The sequence below is a fragment of the Notechis scutatus genome, chromosome 1 (genome assembly GCF_049901735.1).
Source record: "Notechis scutatus isolate UNSWTSFEM ecotype Mainland chromosome 1, rNotScu1.2, whole genome shotgun sequence".
Classification (NCBI taxonomy): domain Eukaryota; kingdom Metazoa; phylum Chordata; class Lepidosauria; order Squamata; family Elapidae; genus Notechis; species Notechis scutatus.
In genome coordinates, this window is record NC_142009.1 from 325736740 (window position 1) to 325756438 (window position 19699).

At 41.8% G+C, this 19699-nt stretch overlaps 2 protein-coding genes across 6 annotated transcripts in view; one reads left to right on the forward strand and one right to left on the reverse strand.

Moving 5' to 3' along the window:
* The first annotated feature begins 4890 nt into the window (after positions 1-4890).
* TEKTIP1 (tektin bundle interacting protein 1) lies at positions 4891-16427 on the forward strand. The gene is made up of 4 exons (XM_087952619.1): positions 4891-5357; positions 8642-8871; positions 12357-12482; positions 13749-16427. The coding sequence occupies exons 1-4, from the start codon at positions 5260-5262 to the stop codon at positions 13892-13894; spliced, it is 600 nt and encodes a 199-aa protein (XP_087808745.1). The 5' UTR covers positions 4891-5259; the 3' UTR covers positions 13895-16427.
* LOC113414229 (uncharacterized) overlaps positions 15890-19699 on the reverse strand; it is a 53826-nt gene continuing 50016 nt past the window's right edge. For all 5 annotated transcript variants that reach the window (XM_087952609.1, XM_087952612.1, XM_087952608.1 and 2 more), the window contains one exon: positions 15890-16915. In XM_087952609.1, coding sequence (XP_087808735.1) covers positions 16910-16915 — 6 coding nt within the window. In that variant the 3' untranslated portion in view covers positions 15890-16909. The remainder of the gene's footprint in view (positions 16916-19699) is intronic.

Here is a 19699-nt window from a genome sequence, read left to right on the forward strand (position 1 = left end):
CATTGGGTTGTACATTTATATTAATAATAAGCAAAATGGCACAAAGGAGGACGTTTTTAATTTTTCCAGAATTGACCTGGCAAATGATAGCAAAAATCATGCATGCTAAAATCCAAGGACAACTGGTAAGGCATACTCTTCCAGTAGGAAGGAACCGTGACCAATGCTGAAAATTTTGAAAAAGCAAAACCATGACCTACTTGGATGATGACAATGGACACTTGTAAATGGGAAAGTTGCTGCACAATTTTTAAAAAAAGGTAGAAAAAAGATGGCTAGTATTTCATTCCATCCATAATAACCCTGGGATTTGCATGCTTGCCATTTAGAGAAGAGTCACTTTTTTCCCTTTATCGTGTTGGACAGCGTTCAATTAGTGTAGTGTTTCTCAACCTTGGCCCTTGGGAAGATCGCGAGTGGCAATCACATAACCCCAGGGTACTATAACCATCATAAATATATATGCCAGTTGTCAAGTACCTGAATTTTGATCATGTGACTGTAAGGATGCTGCGATGTTTGTAAGTGCTCATAAGTCAGGTTTTTTTGGTGCTGTTATAACTTTGAAGGGTCACTAAATGAAAGGTTATAAGTCAAGGGCTACCTGTAGTACAATTTCACTTTCACTTCCACTTTCACGTAAAGTCAATCTATTTCTCACAGAGAGATGATTCAGTACTACTGGAGCGTCTCTTGGGGTTTAACTTAAGGTGATTAATGAATTTATGAAATGGATGTGTTTTCATTGAATTTTTCCCCTCACTTCTGATTAAGGAACTTGAGAGTAAAACATATATGAGGAACGGAATTGGGTATGTCTACTTTAATGAAGAGAAGGATTAGGGGTGACATGATAGCAATCTTCCCAGGGGTGGGATCCGACAGAGTTAACTACCAGTTCGGTCATTTACGAGGTTCGGCATGCGCCTGTAAATCGTCATCAGCACGCTACGTGCAGAGAAGCAGCCTTTGGAAAAGCACTTTTTTCCTGCTTTTTTAACTGCAGCTGTGCCTTGCATTGCAGCTGGAGTTGAAAAAGCAGGAAATAAAGGTCTGGTAAGAGCCCGGACGGGCGGGTGGGCAAAAACATCAGCAGATATAGAACCGGTTCTATGTCTGCTGCTCTTCAGAGCTACCGGTTCTACAGAGGTGGACAGAACCGGTAGAAACCCACCCCTGAGTCTTCCAATATCTCAGGGGCTGCTCCTAAGAAGAGGGGGGTCAACCTATTCTCCAAAGCACCTAAAGGCAGGACAAGAAGCAATGGATGGAAACCAACCAAGGAGCTAACTAATCTAGAACTAAGGAGAAATTTCCAGACAACAATCAATTAGAGCAGGGCTATCAAACCCACTGCCCGTGGGCTGGATGTGTCATGCACTGTCCATGCACATGCCTGGTTCAGTGAAGAAGGAAAAATTGCCTCTGGAAGTTGTGGGTGCTCCAACACTCAAGGTTTTTTAGAAGAGATTGGGCAACCATTTGTCTTGAATGATATAGGGCAGGGGTTCCCAAACTTGGCAACTTTTAAGACTTGTGGACTTCAACTCCCAGAATTAATGAAATGCTGGCTGGAGAATTCTGGGAGTTGAAGTCCACAAGTCCTAAAGTTGCCAAGTTTGGAGATCCCGATATAGGGTTTCTGGCTTGAACAAGGGGTTGGACTAGAAGGCTGCCAAGGTCCCTCCCAGCTCTTGTTATTCTTTTATTCAGACCTTGGTGCTGAGGAGCGCAATCCCAAAGAATGTTCTTGTTTTATATACTGTACAGTTTTAGATAGGCCAGGCTTTCTGATCTTTAGTTATGGTGCCTCTGTTCACACAAACATGGTTCAACCCACACCAAGCTCTTATATCGTCATACAATATCTGTGCCTTTTGAATGGTAGTTTACAATCCATAGTTTAAGGCTTACTGTATTGTGAGTATTCAGCCATTGAGATTTAGCAAATTATAGTTTAAAATAATGGTTTAAAAATTGACAACACGGTTGAAAATAATAGATGAAATAATAATTACAGATGATTCTATTAAACTTAATGTGGAAAATGAAAAGTTCTTCATTTGTTGTAATCATCTCAAAATGTTAAATGTGCAGATTGCTTTTAGTTGCTATAGAAACCATTTCAAGCTTCCATTAATAGAAGCAAGCAATCTGTTATAGAATCTTTGAGTAGCCTCAGACATTGATTTCACACATTGCATTCATGCCATAATCTAATCTGTTTGTTACTTGTTAATGTTGTTTCATGCTGTATTTGACCTTAGCATTGTAGTTGTTTAATTATAGTTAACTCATTTAGCTCAATGTGTTAACCAGGCTGGATATCAAAACATCCCCAAATGCTTAAACCATAAGTTGTTGAACAAACCTTAAAATATCTCTGTTTCTCCAACAATAAATCATAAACCTGCAGCTATGACCAGGCTCATAACATATTATGCAGAAAATTTAGATTTATTGCCAATCTTACCATCAATTGCTGGTTTTCAGCAACCACATAAGTTAGATCTCCTCCAGAAACATCTGTCCCCAAGCAATGCTTCGATCTTCCAATGATTTATGCATTGCTACTGTTAACTATCCTAAAACTAAAACTGTATTAGAATTTAGGACGATCTGTATACTAAATTCAAGTATGCATTTCAGTGCTGCTTCATGCTCCAACTATCTTTCACCAAGCAATTTTGGTTGTTTACAGCAAAAATGTTTAAATCTTTCTTGGTTTGTTTTTGATGCCTTTTGAGTTGGTATTGATTCCTGGGAATTGCCTGGACTAATCCCTGCAGTTTTATTGGTAGGATTTTGGATGTGATTTGCCATTGCTTCTTCCTAAGGCTGAGAGAGAGTGACTGGCTCAAAGTCGCCGGGAATATAATTTCTATCTGTCAGCTTGTAGCCCAGTGCCTTAACCATCAAACAAAACTGGCTCTTTTTAAGCCTTTCTCTTGGATCCAGGCTGGATAAGGTTTGTTTAAGGTCTCAGCGAAAAGTGATGTTGACTAGAGTTCAATCACATTTCAAAAGAAACTAACTCAATTAATATACATATTTCATTACTATTTCCCTTGCATACATCACACTATAAAAAAAATGTTGCGACTCTAGAAAGAGAGCAGAGAAGAGCAACCAAGATGATTAGGGGACTGAAAGCTAAATGAAGAACGATTGCTGGAATTGGGCATGGCTAGTCTAATGAAGAGAAGGACCAGGGGAGACATGATAGCAATGTTCCAATATTTGAGGGGCTGCCACAGAGAGGAAGGGGTCAAGCTATTTTCTAAAGCACCTGAAGGCCAGACAAGGAATAATGGATGGAAACTGAACAAGGAGAGATTCAACTTAGAAATGAGAAATTTTCTGTCAGTGAGAACAATCAACCAATGGAACAGAAGTTGCCTTTGGAAGTTGGTGGGAGCTTCATCACTGGAAGCTTCCAAGAAGAGACTGGACTGCAATCTGTCAGAAATAGTGTAAAGTCTCCTGCTTGGGCAGGGGGTTGGACTAGATGACCTATAAGGTCCCTTCCAACTCTGTTCTTCTGTTATCTGTTATACACATGTACATTAAAATCTTTTATCAGCTAACATAAAGTGGAAAATTCGCATTAAAAAGAATGCTCATAGTTTCTTTTCGCACTGCATGCTCCTGTCTTTTCCTTCAGGGTGATTTCAAAGAAGGGATTTAAATTATTTTAAACATGCGTTTTCCAAAACATACATACATACATTCACACACACACACACACACTCCATGGTTTATTGACTTATAACATTAAAATAGATCCTAGTTACTTGCATTTACACAGCACATTTAAGCGTGAGTCATGGTTTAGAAATCACTGGCTGGGCTTCAACAACACGCTAAAACAAAATGTGATTGGTTTGATTTTCATTTAGTGTGCTGCATAAATTTAGCCATTGAAATAGTCTTCCTTTGTAAACTTCTGGGCTTTTTATTAGAAAGCTTCAGAATCCACTGGGGTTAGATGAGGAGTCCTTGGTGTTCTCTGAGCTTTCTTGTTTTCCTGCAGACATTTCCATACCCTAACTAGGTGCTACCATAGAGTACTATTTGCTGCCAGTTTATATTCTGGTGTCTTGCCCATCTGTATTATTTACTAATGGCTCTTTGGCAGTTTCTTGATTGGGGTGTTGCTTACATGATTCTTGGTCTAAAGTGGACCTTGGAGTTAATCGATGCTGATCTGAGTGCTGATTACTGTTGGAGTGGTGTAGAGTTGTAATTGCAGGAATGTTCCAATCTCGGATGGCAAACCTCAGATAAAGAATGTTTCCAAGCAAATACAACTCAGGTAAACAAAGTCACTAATCTAAAGGATTAGAGAGAGGAAGTAAACATATGTTAGACTTTAACTAGAGATAATTAATTGTATGGATTACTGTGCTGAACAGTAACGAAAGTTAAGCAGTAACCAAAGTTAACCAGTGATGGAGGATAACTAAAAATGTGTATAAATGCAAGACTAGACTCCAATAAAGATCATCATGATTCAGTTGTTCATGATCAAACAACTCGACTGCCTCGTCATTACAACAGAGTGGTGCCTGGAGTCTTTAACTTAGAAACTTAATTTTGAGCAATATTTATTTCATTGGCAAGGAATGGGATTGGAAAGGGATCCTCTCTCCCTCTGAACCCCTTGACCAGAGTTTTTCAACCTTGGCAACTTTTAGATATGTAGACCAACTTCCAGCCTTCTGGCTGGGGAATTCTGGGAGTTGAAGTCCTTGTATCTTAAAGTTGCCAAATTTTAAAAAACACACTGATGTAAGAGGAATTTCCAACCCATATTGATGGGTTGCTAATTTAGCAGAGTCTCTTAGAATGCTTTGAGGTTTCTTAGACCCTGTGCTCTCTACCCTTCCTTTTCCAGCTTCCACCATTTCTCATAATATCACTCCAAGACCCCAAAAGATGTATGAATACAGCCAACACCATTGCAAGCAATGCCAGGAGGGGGGAAAGGTGTGGGGAGGACATTGTCCCTTCTTCTCTTCTGTAAAAATTGGGGACTTTTCCTGATCAGGATCTTTTACTATACCTTTCCTCCCCCTTCCGGTCCTTTGGACCTAACACACTCCATCATTCATTGTCTCCTTGTTGCTGCACTGGTTGCTAAGGGGATGGTTGCCAGGAAGTGTGCAAGTCAAACAATGACTGATTCATCTTGCTCTTCCCTCCTGCCAAAGGAAAACTCTCTTAAGCTGGCCTGGGCTGCAGGAGGGGACATCCACCATGGATTTCCGTGACCTGTCATACCGGGATTTGGTATTAAATCGTCCATATGTCCCTCTTAACACCTTAGAAACTAACTTCCCTACTCCGGTCTACAGGTGAGTGTCTTCACAATGGTGCAAACTACTAACCATCACATGTTGGGCTTTATTTGACAGGGAGAAATGGCTTCCTTATATCGTCTTATTATGGCAATGTTTTTCAACTTTGGCAACTTGAAGATATGTGAACTTCAGCTCCCAGAATTTATTTATTTATTTTCTTTCTTTCTTTCTTTCTTTCTTTCTTTCTTTCTTTCTTTCTTTCTTTCTTTCTTTCTTTCTTTCCTTCCTTCCTTCCTTCCTTCCTTCCTTCCTTCCTTCCTCCCTCCCTCCCTCCCTCCCTCCCTTCCTTCCTCTTCTAGCTTACTGGGGGAATAACTTTCTTACCAGGGTGTAGTCAAAAAAGTCAAAATGGCCATGGCTGCAAAAGTGATCAAAACTCCACCTCTTTGTTATGTACATCCAGGAAAGATTCGATCCAGCCACCATTTCTGACCACACCCTTTAAAACAGAGGTGATATTCAGCAGGTTCTGACCAGTTCTGGAGAACCGGTAGCGGAAAGTTTGAGGAGTTTGGAGAACTGGCAAATACCACCTCTGACTGGAGATTTTACAGTATCCTTCCCCTGCCACGCCCACCAAGCCACGCCCACAGAACCGGTAGTCAAAAAATTTGAATCCCACTACTGCTTTAGATACTCCTGATTCCTACATATTGGTCTTTGGATCTTGCAAATTTTACAACCAATCCACCATGCCTTTGCCCTCTTCCCAATGCTTTCCCTTCCACTTTCAAAAGGATAGTTTCCTTTCTGCAGCTTCCTATGGATATATTTTAGGGGCTCAGATCGTGTGTCAGGTTGGTAAGGTCATGTGCAAATCTCTTTCCAGATTCAGAACAACATTTTAATTCTAAATAGTGGATTAAATGAGCTCATTTCCCCTCCAAAGTCCCATCCTTTGAAATGAGCCTTTCTACAAAATGCAGGCCTGGAGACTCGCAGGAGGTGAATGAGGATCTACAAATTTGTGTCATTTTGTCACAATTATTGCTTGGAACTGTTGATTTGGCTATTCAGCTTCAAAAAGGCCGGATGAATGATTATTTTCGAAGAATAAATAACAGATGGAACAAAAAGAGAAAACAGTTGGCTCATTCCCCACTTTTCAGCACTTTTTCTTTTTACTCTTTATGCAACTCTTTAGGGAATTCTGGATTATAAACCATTTGCTTGTGTTTGTGACGGAAGCACCTATCATGCTTCCAAGTTGAAAGGCTTAGCTGGTGACATCACCGTTGCCCAGGAGACATCTGGTTGGGGGCTCCTTTGATGTCCCTATTAATATACCCACCAAAATGGTACCTATTTATCTACTTGTGATTGCTCCCTTGCTAGGAGCTGGAGCAAATGATGGGAAATCACTCTTCCACACAGAATCACCTCAATCATAGGCTTACTAATTACTGAGCCAGCGTCCTAACCTTGTGAGCTCACCGTGGTCCCATTATAAGCCATTAAATTACTCCTACAACAAGCTTGAGGAGATAGATTTTGAAGATAAGAAGCTAAGAGCAGCTCTTTTGAGTCAGAGTAGCCCTTTACCCAATGCTTGGTGTCCCACAGTGGCTAATTAGATGCCTTTGGGATGCTCACAGAAGATGGAAACACATCCTCCTCCTAACATTGTTTTCCTTCAGAGTGCTTGTCCTGCAACCCAGAAGGAAGACTAACCTTCAATAGACCTGTCATTTGGATCCAGTCCATTTAGCTTTTGGCCCTCTCCACATCCTGTGATATTGAATGCATCGATTTCATCATGGGAAAGTTTTTCTTTGGTCTGTTTTACCTCTTGCTGTCACATTTGGGAACTGATCCCTGGTTTGAAGAGAATGAGGAAAACTTTCTATTCAGGGGGTCGGGGGAAGTCAAAAAAGGCAAGATGGCAACCCCAATCATATGACCAAAGTCATAAAACGGGTGGGGCTTCAATTGCATGATCGTGGCTTCCATCTTGACTTTTGGGGACCTGTTTCCTATGGATAACTCTGTTCTAATCCTCTTTGTCTATGGCATAAATGATTGCGCACATCTTATTTATGAACCTTCTTTCCAGCCTAAAGCACATTCAGTAAAAGGAAACCATTAACAAGTGCCCTGATCTTGTTAATTCATGTTAATTTAATTGATTTTATGCACTTTTCCTAGTTATTTTTATCTATCTATCTATCTATCTATCTATCTATCTATCTATCTATCTATCTATCTATCTATCTATCTATCTATCTAGTTTGTATGCTGCCCAATCTCACTGAAGATGACTCTAGGCAGCTTATATCCTTTTTCTAAATGTTTTGATCAGAACTGTATGTAGTATTCCTGATAGGGACATAGTATAGATTTGTCTAAGTGAGCAGCATGGTGGCCTAGAAGTGGAGTTCTCACTTCACAATCAGGAGGCTGTGAGTTCAATCCTAGGTAGCGGCAGATATTTTTCTCTCTGGGCGCAATGAGTAATTGTCTGCTGTGAACTTTGCATAGGCTTCAGGAAGGGCATCCAGTCAGTAAACTCTCGAGCTCCATTCAGTCACCCTGATTCCACCTCCATGTAAGGGATTACCGGGTCATTATATATATATATATATATATATATATATATATATATATATATATATATATATATAGATATAGATATAGTATAGATATAGATATATATAGATATATATATAGATATATATAGATATATATATAGATATATATATATATATATATATATATATATATATATATAGATAATAGATATATAGATATAGATATATAGATATAGATATAGATATAGATATAGATATATAGATAGATAGATAGATAGATAGATAGATAGATAGATATAGATAGAGATAGAGAGAGAGAGAGAGAGAGAGAGAGAGAGAGATTTATCTAGGTGCATTATTGGACTGGCAATTCTATGTTCAGTCTTTCCTTAGGATTCCCTAACCGAATTCAGGTTTGACAATCAGAATATTTCCTGTCTAATTATGTATTGATAGCTCTGACCCAATCAGCATGTATGGAAAGTCAAGATCTCTTTATATTTACTTCATCTGAATCACAGTTTGGTTCAACCACTGCTCCAATTTGATTGGCACTTAATACAGTAGTAATAATTGAATAGAGATCCTTCCTTCTGAGAGAGCATTTAATGTAAGTTTAAACTGAACTGAACTTAATCTCAATTTACTCCTGGGCATGTTGGTCACTCCAAATCCGTATTCCTCTTTGTCATTTTTTGGCCAGCCATGATGGCATCTGAATAATGGATTTTTTTTTTGTCCCTTTGACAGTGATCAATATCTTTCTCTGAGGGGACCCCGGAATGCCCCTGTTATAAAAGAGGCCGTCCGCTGGAAATTCACCCCTATGGGGTGGGATGCCATCCCTCAAACCTGGTATACCGGTCTGACAAACAGCCACAACCGCGATGCCTGGTACACCATCACTGAACCCCTGGGCCGAGAGACCTATCACCGCTGGCAGAGGTCCAATACCAAAAAGGAGAAGGCTATACCACCTGGTAAGTGTTTAAGATTTAAGGTGGGCGACTATGGCAACTTTAGGAGCTGTGGACTTCAACTCCCAGAATTCCTGAATTAACATGGCTGGCTCAGGAATTCTGGGAGTTGAAATCCACAGGTCATAAGGTTGCCGTAGTTACTCCTGGCCATCTCCCACCCCCAAAATCTTCTTTTAGCCCACTCTGACCAAATTGTATTATTGTTAGAATTGTTTATTTTATTTATTTATTTTTATTTTACTATTTTTGCAAATAACTCAAAGTGGCAAACACACCTTCCTCCTCCTTTTTCCCCCGCAACAACCACCCTGTGAGGTACATTGGGCTAAGAGAGTGTGATTGACCCAAAGGCACCCGGTTGTCTTACATGGCTGAGGTGGGACTTGAACTCACGCTCTATCGCTTTCTAACTTTAGCTCTAGCCTTAAGCACTAGATCAAAGCGGCTATTATATAACTATTATTAAATAGTTATTAGATAATATTAATTAATATTCTCTGTTCATAATAAATTATTATTTAACTAATAGTTTCTTCCCAGGTGTCAGCTTTGGAATCCTTATTCATTGCTGCCACATAGCTTGAGAAAGTTGGACGGGGGTGATTTTAATTGAATAGCTTTTAGTAGACAAAATAGAATTCTTTTGTTAGTTCAAGGTCAAAGAGTATGGTGCAGGAAAAAATGGAACTTACTTTGGGATTGGTTCATGTGATGTGATGATGAGTAAAAAGGGGATGGTTTGTAGGTTGGGACATTGTGGGAAGTCCGGGAAACTTAGTTTTGAAATTCCACAAAGTGCCAGGAAATTCCACAAAGTGCCAGGTGTTATTCTAATAAAAGTACTTTTGAGATTATGCTTGTCTCGGAGTTACTGACTGGAATGGAGGTTCCCTGGAACGTTGACACCAAGCGCCCTGGTGGCACAGTGGTTGGAATGCAGTATTGTAAGCAAACTCTGTCCACAGCTGGGAGTTCAAATCTCACCAGGTTAAAGGTTGACTTAGCCTTCCATCCTTCTGAGATCAGTAAAATGAGGACCCAGATTGTTGGGGGAAATAGTCTGACTCTGTAAAATGCTTAGAGAGGCCTACAAAGCAGAGTTCCCCAACCTTTTTGGGTTGTCAGCCCGGAGGGGAGGGAAGAGTAGGCGCCTTTACATGTGCATGCACAAATGGGACCACGCATGTGCCACAAATGGGGCCATGAGTACCCGTGCAACTCTTGCAGCAACGCCAGTGGCCGAGCTATGCTCAAGGCGACACTAGTACCTGTGTGACGTTCCTGGTGACATTAACATGAGTGGGGGTGCACACGCACAAACACATGCACTTGCCAGCCACTCATGCGGCCCGGTGGCCAATAGGCTACGGCCCACAGGTTGCGGACCCCTAGTGTAGGGTCTCCTGCTTGAGCAGGGAGTTGGACTAGAACAAAGTTCCCAACATTTCTGGGTTGGCGGCCCAGAGGGGGAGGGAAGGGGCGCCTTTATGCATGCTTGTGCGCGCATGAATGGGCCTGTGTGCATGTGCCCCATGCAAATGAGGCAAATGGGGCCATGACCCCCCGTGGGACACTCATGGTGACACTAGCGACCGTGTGATGCACGCGGCAATGCTAGCATGAGGGCGGATGCGTGCGCACGCGCGCGCACACACACACACACACAGACACACATGCACTGGCCAGCCACTCATGCAGGCTGGTGACCAAGAGGCCACAGCCCAGTAATGGGCCCTGGCCCACAGGTTGAGGATCCGTGCTCTAAAGCAGGGGTCCCCAACCACCGGTCCGTGGACCGGTACCGGTCCGCGGAACAAGTCCTACCGGGCCGCTGGCTTGCTGGGCGCCGCCATCTTTTTTTGATGAAAACGTGCTTCCGGTGAGCTTTTCCGGGTGAAAGCTCACCGGAAGCACGTTTTCATCAAAAAGATGGCGGCGCGCGCTTCGGTGAGCTTTTCCGGGTAAAGCCATTTCTACCCGGAAAAGCTCACCGAGCGCTGCGCCGCCATCTTTTTGATGAAAAGTGCTTCCGGTGAGGTCACCGGAAGCACTTTTCATCAAAAAGATGGCGGCGCCCAGCTAATGCCGGTACCGGGCCGCGGCGTAAAAAAGGTTGGGGATCACTGCTCTAAAGGGCTATGAAGTGGTATCTAAGTCTAAGTGTTATTATATTACTATGTAAGAGTAGTACAATATCTATTTTTGCCCATAACAACCACTGTGGGTGGGCTGTGGACAACTGGCCCAAAAGATCCCAGGTAGCTTCCTTAGCTGAAGGATTAGAACGTGGGTCTCTCTCTCCAGAGAACTTCTGTGGTCAATGAGGGACCAGAAGCTGCACCCTTTTGTCCTCCTCCTCCTCCTCCAGCACCTCCACCCTTACACCAAAGTCACCATACAAGGTGACCCCACAGTCATTTTGTGCTACCTGCTAACATTTGTCCCAACTGAGTTCATTTAACAACTGCGCTATTTGCTTAATGACCACTGCCTAAAAGTTTCTGGAATTGATCACGGTCACATAGTGATCAACTTTATGGCCATCATGTTATAAGACTAAATTGTGGGATCAGTTACAGTTGCACATTGAGGACTACCTGTATTTGATACTGGCCAGTAGGAGGCACTATAGCACTAGTTCTGTCCATATATTGGGGTTTTCTAGTGTAGAGTAGCTTCCATACATTGAAATGAATATGCTTGTTAGAAACCAAGGCCATAAGATGTGGGGGATTTTTTAGCTTTAAATGCACCATATCCTAAGAAAGGAATCAATTTTAAAGGATAGTACTCTGATTTTGGTAGGGAAGATCAATAAGGAAGGTAAAAAGTTTGAACACCATGAATCTAGGACAGTAATGGCTAACCTTTTCGGCACCGGGTGCCGAAAGCATGCACGTGTGAATGTGTGTGTGTGCGCGCGCGCAAACCCCCAAAATGCAATCCATGCACGTCCCCCGTGCATGTACCCCACCCCCATTCATGCCCCCCATCTCACCCACCCCACATGCATGCATCCCCCGTGTGCGCCTCGCTCCCCCTGCATCTGGCAGAGACCAGCTGGCCGGCCGGAGGTGCAAGCACATGCACAGTGCTGGGGCGACGGCTCGCATGCCCGCAGAGAGGGCTCTGCGTGCCACCTCTGCATAAGTTCACCATCATGGATCTAGAAGCTAATCCAGGGGTGTCAAACTCACTGTGTCATGTGCTGGCCCCTCCCCCACTCAGTTTAGCGAAGGGGGAAAAAGTCCAGATACATCACATGACGACGCAAGTTTGACACCCCTGAGCTAAACAAACTAACCAGTTAAAGCTGTGGTGGACTTCAACTCCCAGAATTCCTGAGCCAGCCATGCTGGGAGTTGAAGTCCACAAGTCATAAAAGGGCCATAGTTCCCCACCCCTGTAATAAAACATTGGCTTTTTTGGCTGTAGCAACACCATGCAAGTTCACATCGGTGCGTCTAACTCTTTTTTATCCTTAGGTTACGCCCTGCATTTGCGAGACAGCAGCTGGTATGATCCAATCATCCCTCCTCAGTATTCGGATCCTAACACACGATGGAGTGCTTTTCTATGGAAGGATAAGAGTATTCCTGGCAAAGAATATGGTACGAAGCAGGATTATGGGGACGAAGGAATGTGGGGGGAAACTCAGGCAGGTTGGCTCCATCAGAGACTTGTAATATGGTTCGTGAGTGTACAAGGGGAGACCTCAATCCTCACCCTATATGCCTTTCCCCCAATTCTAGAAAAAAATGGATCATCCAGTGAAATTGATCTGGATTTTAAAAAAAATATTTTTCACACTAGAGAGAGAGGCCTTGATGTATGACAGGGATCTTCAAACAGCTTTAAGACTTGTGGACTTCCAACTCCCAGAATTCCTCCTCCAGTCATGTTAGCTCAGGAATTCTGGGAGTTGAAGTCCACAAGTCTTAAACTTGCCAAGGTTGAAGACCCTTGGTGTACGACAACAAAAGAGTCCAAAATTTCTGTAAGTCAAGGCCTACCTATACCTTCTCAGGTTAAGAATGGCTCCTTTTCCTATCACCTGCCATCTTGATGGTTTTTCTTTGAATTGCTGGTCTTGAATCTTGCATGCAATAGGTGGGCACCTTCTTTGATCCCCTAAGAGGCACTTCCAGGTGTTTTGACACAACAGCTTCCTCCCAATTCCTAGGCCATGAAGAGGTGTATACAGAATATAGAATAAGAGAGTTGGAAGGGACTTAGACCAACCCCCTGCTGAAGCAAGAAAACATATACCAGTGGTGGCTAACCTTTTTGGGCACTTGTGCCAAAAATAGTGCATGCGCTTGCATGCTCGTGCTCGCGTGCCAGCACCCAGAAAGCAATGCACAAACCCTACGCATGCATGTGCAATCTGCACTGCACCTCACAGCTGATTTTTGGCTGGTTTGAGGCCTTTTTGGCCTCCCAGAGGCTTCAGGAAGGCTTGTGGCAGGCTTTGCAGGCCAAAAACTAGCCCCGTTTCATCACTTCCGGTATTTTCAGAAAAAACAGGAAGTGATGAAATGGGGCTACTTTTTGGCCTGCAAAGCCTGCATAAGCCTTCCTCAAGCCTCTGGGAGGCCAAAAAAGGCCTCAAACCGGCCAAAAATCAGCTGTGAGGCGCCTGCATATGCAGTGAGGTAAGTTTGCCTGCAGCTTGCGTGCCAGCCCAAATGGCTCTGTGCCACCTGTGGCATGTATGCCATAGGTTCACTATCACGGACATATACCATTCCAGACAAATGGCTGTCCAGCCTCTGCTTACAAACCTCCAGTGATGCATATGCAAAATAGGAAATCCACCTTAATTTCCCCCCAGCTTTTTTTGAATTACAACCTCTCTCTCTCTTTTTTTTCCCCAGTCATCAACCGCAATCGCTGTGCTGAGGAGCTGAAGGGGAAACCGGGCTATGTACCCCACCTTTCTCTCCACACCCCGGTCTTCACAGCAAAGGATTACCGCACCTGGAGGATGTTCAGCCACCAACCTTCGACCAACAACCAGTAAAGCTTCTTCAGCTGCTTGACATGATGTGATAATCCTCCTTCGTGGTGCAAGGTGGGGATAGCATCTCCCCTTTGTGCTCAGGGCCCATGTCCTAGGCCCAGAGCCTTGGAGTGATGTGGCACGGCAGCGCATACCCCTGCAGCCTGGAACACGTGGATATGGCCAATTTGTTGTGGCAGTGCTGTAAAAGGAGGGAACCGAGAACGCTTCGCCCTTTTACCTGTGTGTTTGTTTTCAATGAAATTGTTGGGCAGACAATTCTTCATGTATTTCTTTATGCAATGCAGAAATAACCGGTGGGACACCCTGCCATGGGATAGCAATAGCAATAGCACTTAGACTTAATATACAGCTTCATGGTGCTTTACAGCCCTCTCTAAGCGGTTTACAGAGTCAGCCTCTTGCCCCCAACGACCTGGGTTCTCATTTTACCAACCTTGGAAGGATGGAAGGCTGAGTCAACCTTGAGCCAGTGAAAATCAAACTGCTGGAGGTCAGCAGAATTAGCTTGCAGTACTGCAATTCTCACCACTGTGCCACCATGGCTCTTTAGGATGATCCCCTACTTCAATGATTTTTTTTTAAAGAGAGACAAACTAAGGATAGTAGAGACATGAAGGCAAATGACATTTGAGGTGATATAACGGTGGTTGAAAAATGCCAAGCAGAGTGCCTTTACAACTCCCTTTTGAGTAAATCATAGGGAAGTAATCCTGTGCATAAAATGAATTCAAGTTAGGATAATTAAGATATTTCCCAATAATTCACCTTAACTGGTAGTGTTCTAATGATGGCCTGGGAGCCATCCATTGGGGAAGCATTAATTTAGATTCTTGTGCTGAGCGTGGGTTGGCAGTTGGACTTCTAGGACGTCAACTCTATGATTCAGTGACTTGGCTACATTCCCTTACCTTTTAGATCAGGGCTCAACATACTATACAATGCCTCCCCCCACATTTAATAAACATATAAAGTAGCTGAAATCTCACTCAGTGCTCATAAAGTTTGCATTGAGATCCCCAGAGAATGCTCTATCAGGTGACAGCTTAAAATCTAGTAATAGTTTGGTATTAGTATTTGGTATGAAAATAATGCAATCTTGTGATAATTACAAGAAGGTTGGTGACACATTTTAAGGCTGGTTTGGTGTTTTGAATGATTTGAGATGGGTTTTACCAATCTTTCCAGCCCATTGTGGTTCTTTTGAGCATCTTAATCTACCCATTTTACCAATCCTAATCTTCTCAATGGAACTGATTTTTTCCCTACTTTTGGCAGTTTTTAGTTTAAAGACACAGTTTATATATTTTTGGTTGTTTTGGTTCCTTAAAACTTAACCAAGAATCATGAAGGCTGAAAATCACTAGCAAGAATCATGGCATTTGTAGTTTTCAGTACAAGCACAAAGGAAGCTTTGGTCTGTTCTAAACCTTTTAATGCTCACTAATTAATGTTACCTCTTTCACACCTCTGACTCACTTGATTTTCTTCAGCAAGGGTTTTTCAGACTGCAATCCTGATTAAAACCGTACCAAGATCTATTCTTTGTTAAGTGGATGGAGCCATGATAAAAAAGATCAAAAGAAGAAATGGATAATAATCATTAAAATGATCACTCCTCTTTTGTCATGATCCTTACTACAAGGTTATATGTATACTTCATATATACTTCCATTTGATTTATAACAGTGTTTTTCAAATTTGGTAATTTAAGATGTGTGGACTTCAACTCCCAGAATTCTCCAGCCAAGCTGAAGTTGAAATCCACACACCTTAAAGTTACAAAATTTAAAACATACTGATCCTTTTGTATGTCACACTTATTATTTTATATGTTTAAATGATTGGCACTTTATCTTTCTACCTGAAAATGTATGTGTCTTAGGAGTAATTCTAAACCACATTGAGATTTAAAGAGAAAAAAATAATATACCAGTAATGACTTTGGCTGCACAATATAGACATTGATGTAAAATGAGAGAAATAACCTGCATGAAGGGTGTCCATCTGGTTTGTTTAACATAATGCTATTCACGTAATGTATTCCAGCAAGTTTAATAAAAGAGAAGTGCTACGTTGCATTATAAATAACTGGATTTAATTTATGCCCAAACGATTGATACTTCAAAAATAAGATATCTGTCATGAATGAAAATCCAATTTGTCCCTGAAAATGCTGGTCTGGGTGTGGGGGAAGGGCAGGGAAGGGGAGAGGGGGAAATCCTGATGTTTTAAAACAATCTTTAACAGATTTTCACCTGAACATTAGACCTCAGAGGTCCACATCAGGAACACAACCATTCTTCTCCATCTGAAATGCTAGCGGGTTACCTCAAGCAGGATTTGAAGGGCCAGCCCTTTCACTGCTCAGCTCTTAACAGTTTCTACTTTGTGGTAAATCACATTTGAACTTGGAGGCTCACTTTGTTTAAAAATTAATAACACCCCAATATTCTGAACTTTGGAGGTAGAGTCAACAGTAAAGCTGTCGGTGAAAGCATAAGCCTCTTAAACCACCCCCTTATGCTGTTACGGTAGTTACAAAAATATTATGTGGGTGCAAGATGATAAAACATACCTTCCCTGGCCTTTAAAAAGAAGAGGAAGAGGGAAAGCTAGGGTTTTTTTCCACACAAAAACTAAAAGAGAGGTATTTCAACTTTCCCATTTTCTCTTACATGGAAAAGTTAGGAGTAAAAAAGTTACTAAATTTTGGCTTTTCAAGGCACATGATAGATCCATGGTGTCTCCAAATCTTGCATGGGGCTCATGCACCCTTTAAAAGTCATCTTTCTACATTCTTTACTTCTTGGGGGGGGGAAACCCCCCTTCTATTTCCAGAGAAGTTGAAAAAATAATAACCTCGAACAGAATCAATGTTGTAGGTCTTGAGTCGTTGAGGAAAGCTCTGTATCTCCTTTAAGTTTTGATCAGTTGCAGACAACAGTCACAGAAATTTCAGTTTCAGCATCACCTTCCATAGATGCCTGGAACACGATTGTTTTTCAGCTTCCTTTATATCTAAATGGAAGAAAAATAAAAATTATAAGAACAGATTACTAAGGCCATGAGCACCTTTCCAGCTCAAGAAGTGTGACGAGACCTAATTTAGACTAAAGGTAACATATTGCGTCAAGTGATAAGACTTTTTAAAAATTCTTATTATCGTATGACAAGACATCCAGGATAGGACAGTGATATCAAATATATGCATGGAAAACTATTAGATAGATGTAATGATAAAGCATACCTTCCTTGGCCTTTAAAAAAAAAAGGTGGAGGAAGGGGAAAATATAGGAGTTTTCCCCCCACACACACAGGTGTCTTAAAAGACAGGTGTTTCACCTTTATCATCTTCTTTTACAGGGAAATGTTGCAAGTAAAAATGCATGGAAAAAAGAGCGCTTTTTTGGTGTATGTTTTTTAAAAGTTGTTTAAAACATTTCAGAGACTTAGCATCTTTTTGTGTGGCTGTATTTCAGGATGGGATTCAAGCAACAGGATCAGATAGGCACTCTACAGCCTCTCTCTCTCTCTCTCTCTCTCTCTCTGTGTGTGTGTGTACAGGTAATCCTCGACTTACAACAGGTCATTTAATGACCTTTCAAAGTTTTAACGGGCCTGAAAAAAGCGACTTACAATAGTTTTCCAGAGATACGACCTTTGCAGCATCCCCATGATTCATACTTATGATGATTGCGATGTCCCAGAATCACATGATCCCCTTTTGCAACCTTCTGACAAGCAAGTCAATGGGGAAGCCAGATTCACTTAACAACCAGGTTGCTAACTTATCAACTGCAGGGATTCATTCACTTAACAACTGTGGCAAGAAAAGTCGTAAAATGGGGGCAAAACTCACTTAGCAAATGTTTCACTTAACAACAGAAATTTTGGGCTCAGTTGTTGCCATAAGCTGAGGACCACCAGTATATCTGTACATTTGAAAATTTTGTTTCCTGAGCTCAAATAGTTTAGTCCCAGATATTTGGACCAAAACGAAGCCATCTCAGACTACTTGCCAGGATTAATTAACTGGATTAGGAGATTTGCGCAATGCAATAATCGCATTTGACTCATTTAAATATATTGTGTAAATAATTTCAGGTCAGTTCTAACACAGATGAGCACAGAACAAAATGGACTCTCAGTCATTCAATGTTCAACGCAAGCCATTTTTCCCACTGTCCAAAACCAAATTGAAGTTACGCTTTTTAGCCATCCATCGCAAACCATCATCAACGTCACTAAATGAATCCTTGCACTTTGTTGTTGTTTTATTTGGGGCGTTATGTGATTAGGGAGGAAAAGAAGTAGCCGCATCCTTTCAATCTTGCAATCATTGCCTAAAGGGACCAGGAGAGCATATCTAGACACAGTTGTGCATCGGGCATCAAGAAAAGAAACGCAGCTTTGAGTCACTGAGAGATTGAGCCAACAGCTGGCACTATCCAACTTGAAGCAAGAACAAGAGCATTAAAACAACCAGAAGCTGCGTGGATTTTGTAAGCTCTTTGTTTAACAAACACTAACATAAATAAATATATTTTCCTTCTAAGCCACTATGTGAAATTGACTTCCCCAAGAAGCAGGAAGGGATTTCTACATAGAAAGGCTCTTCCTTGTGGTGCCACTCAAAAGTCACAGTTGGAAGTATTTTCTCTATCTGCTTCCTTGAAAGTGCCCACAGTTTATACCGCTGATCGTTTTCCATCTCTCTGAAGATTTCATCAACTCCATCCAACCACAACTTATTCCTTTCTCCTTTCTCCCTACCCATGTAGTTCCTTTTCTTCATGTAGTTGGTTTGTAGCCTAACTATTGTTCATTATCTCTAGATGACCTAACCCTCTCAACATATTTCTTTAATGCTAAGGAAATTTATTTAAAGATTAGTGGAGTGGATAATAATTTGATGTGATATTAAATAAGAAAGTTGAAAATGTAATTATGACTATGTATAAATGCTGTAATTTGGAATCACGTTGCTCACGTGAAGAGATGTGTAAAAAATAAAAATAAAAAACTTTTATTTTAAAAAATATATATTTAATGCTGGTCATTTCCTTTGGTATATAGTCTATATCAGGGGTGTCAAACTCAAGGCCTGGGGGCCAGATCTGGCCCACAAGGTGCTTAGATCTGGCCCACGGGCCCGCCGTAGAAACAGTGAAGGGCAGGCCCACAGTGACTCTGCCAGAGGAAAAAAGCTCAGGCAGGCCGCATACTGCTCTCCCGAGCTCCCTTTTGGCTGGCAGAGGGCAGCAGAAAGCTGTTGCAGCCAAAAATGAAGCCTCAATGAGTGACATCGAGCTGGCCACGCCCCCCCACCCCCCTTTGAGGTCAAACACAATCCTGATGCGGCCCTCAGTGAAATAGAGTTTGACACACCTGGTCTATATTAACAGGCATTGAGCAGGCATCTCTTGTTTTCATTTCACATGCAATTAACCACTTTATTTCCATAGCACTCAACTTCCTCCCTACCACCCAAATATAAACAGTGCTCAAAAAAGTGAATTATGGAGTCGTTAATTCTCTCTGAGCTTCATGGTTTATTTACAGACATTTCAGGACTTGACTAGGTAACTTGATCAATGCCCTGAAAAAATATATCTGCAAGCAAAACAACCAAGCTCAGAGAACACCAAGAACTCCATCATGGTTCAAGCCTGAGCTACAAATATTGTCTGCTAAAAGTCAAGGTAGTCCTCAACTTATAACCATTGCAACATCCCCATGGTCACGTGATCAAAATTTGGACCCTTGGCAACTGCATGTGTTTATGACAGGGACAGGATCCTG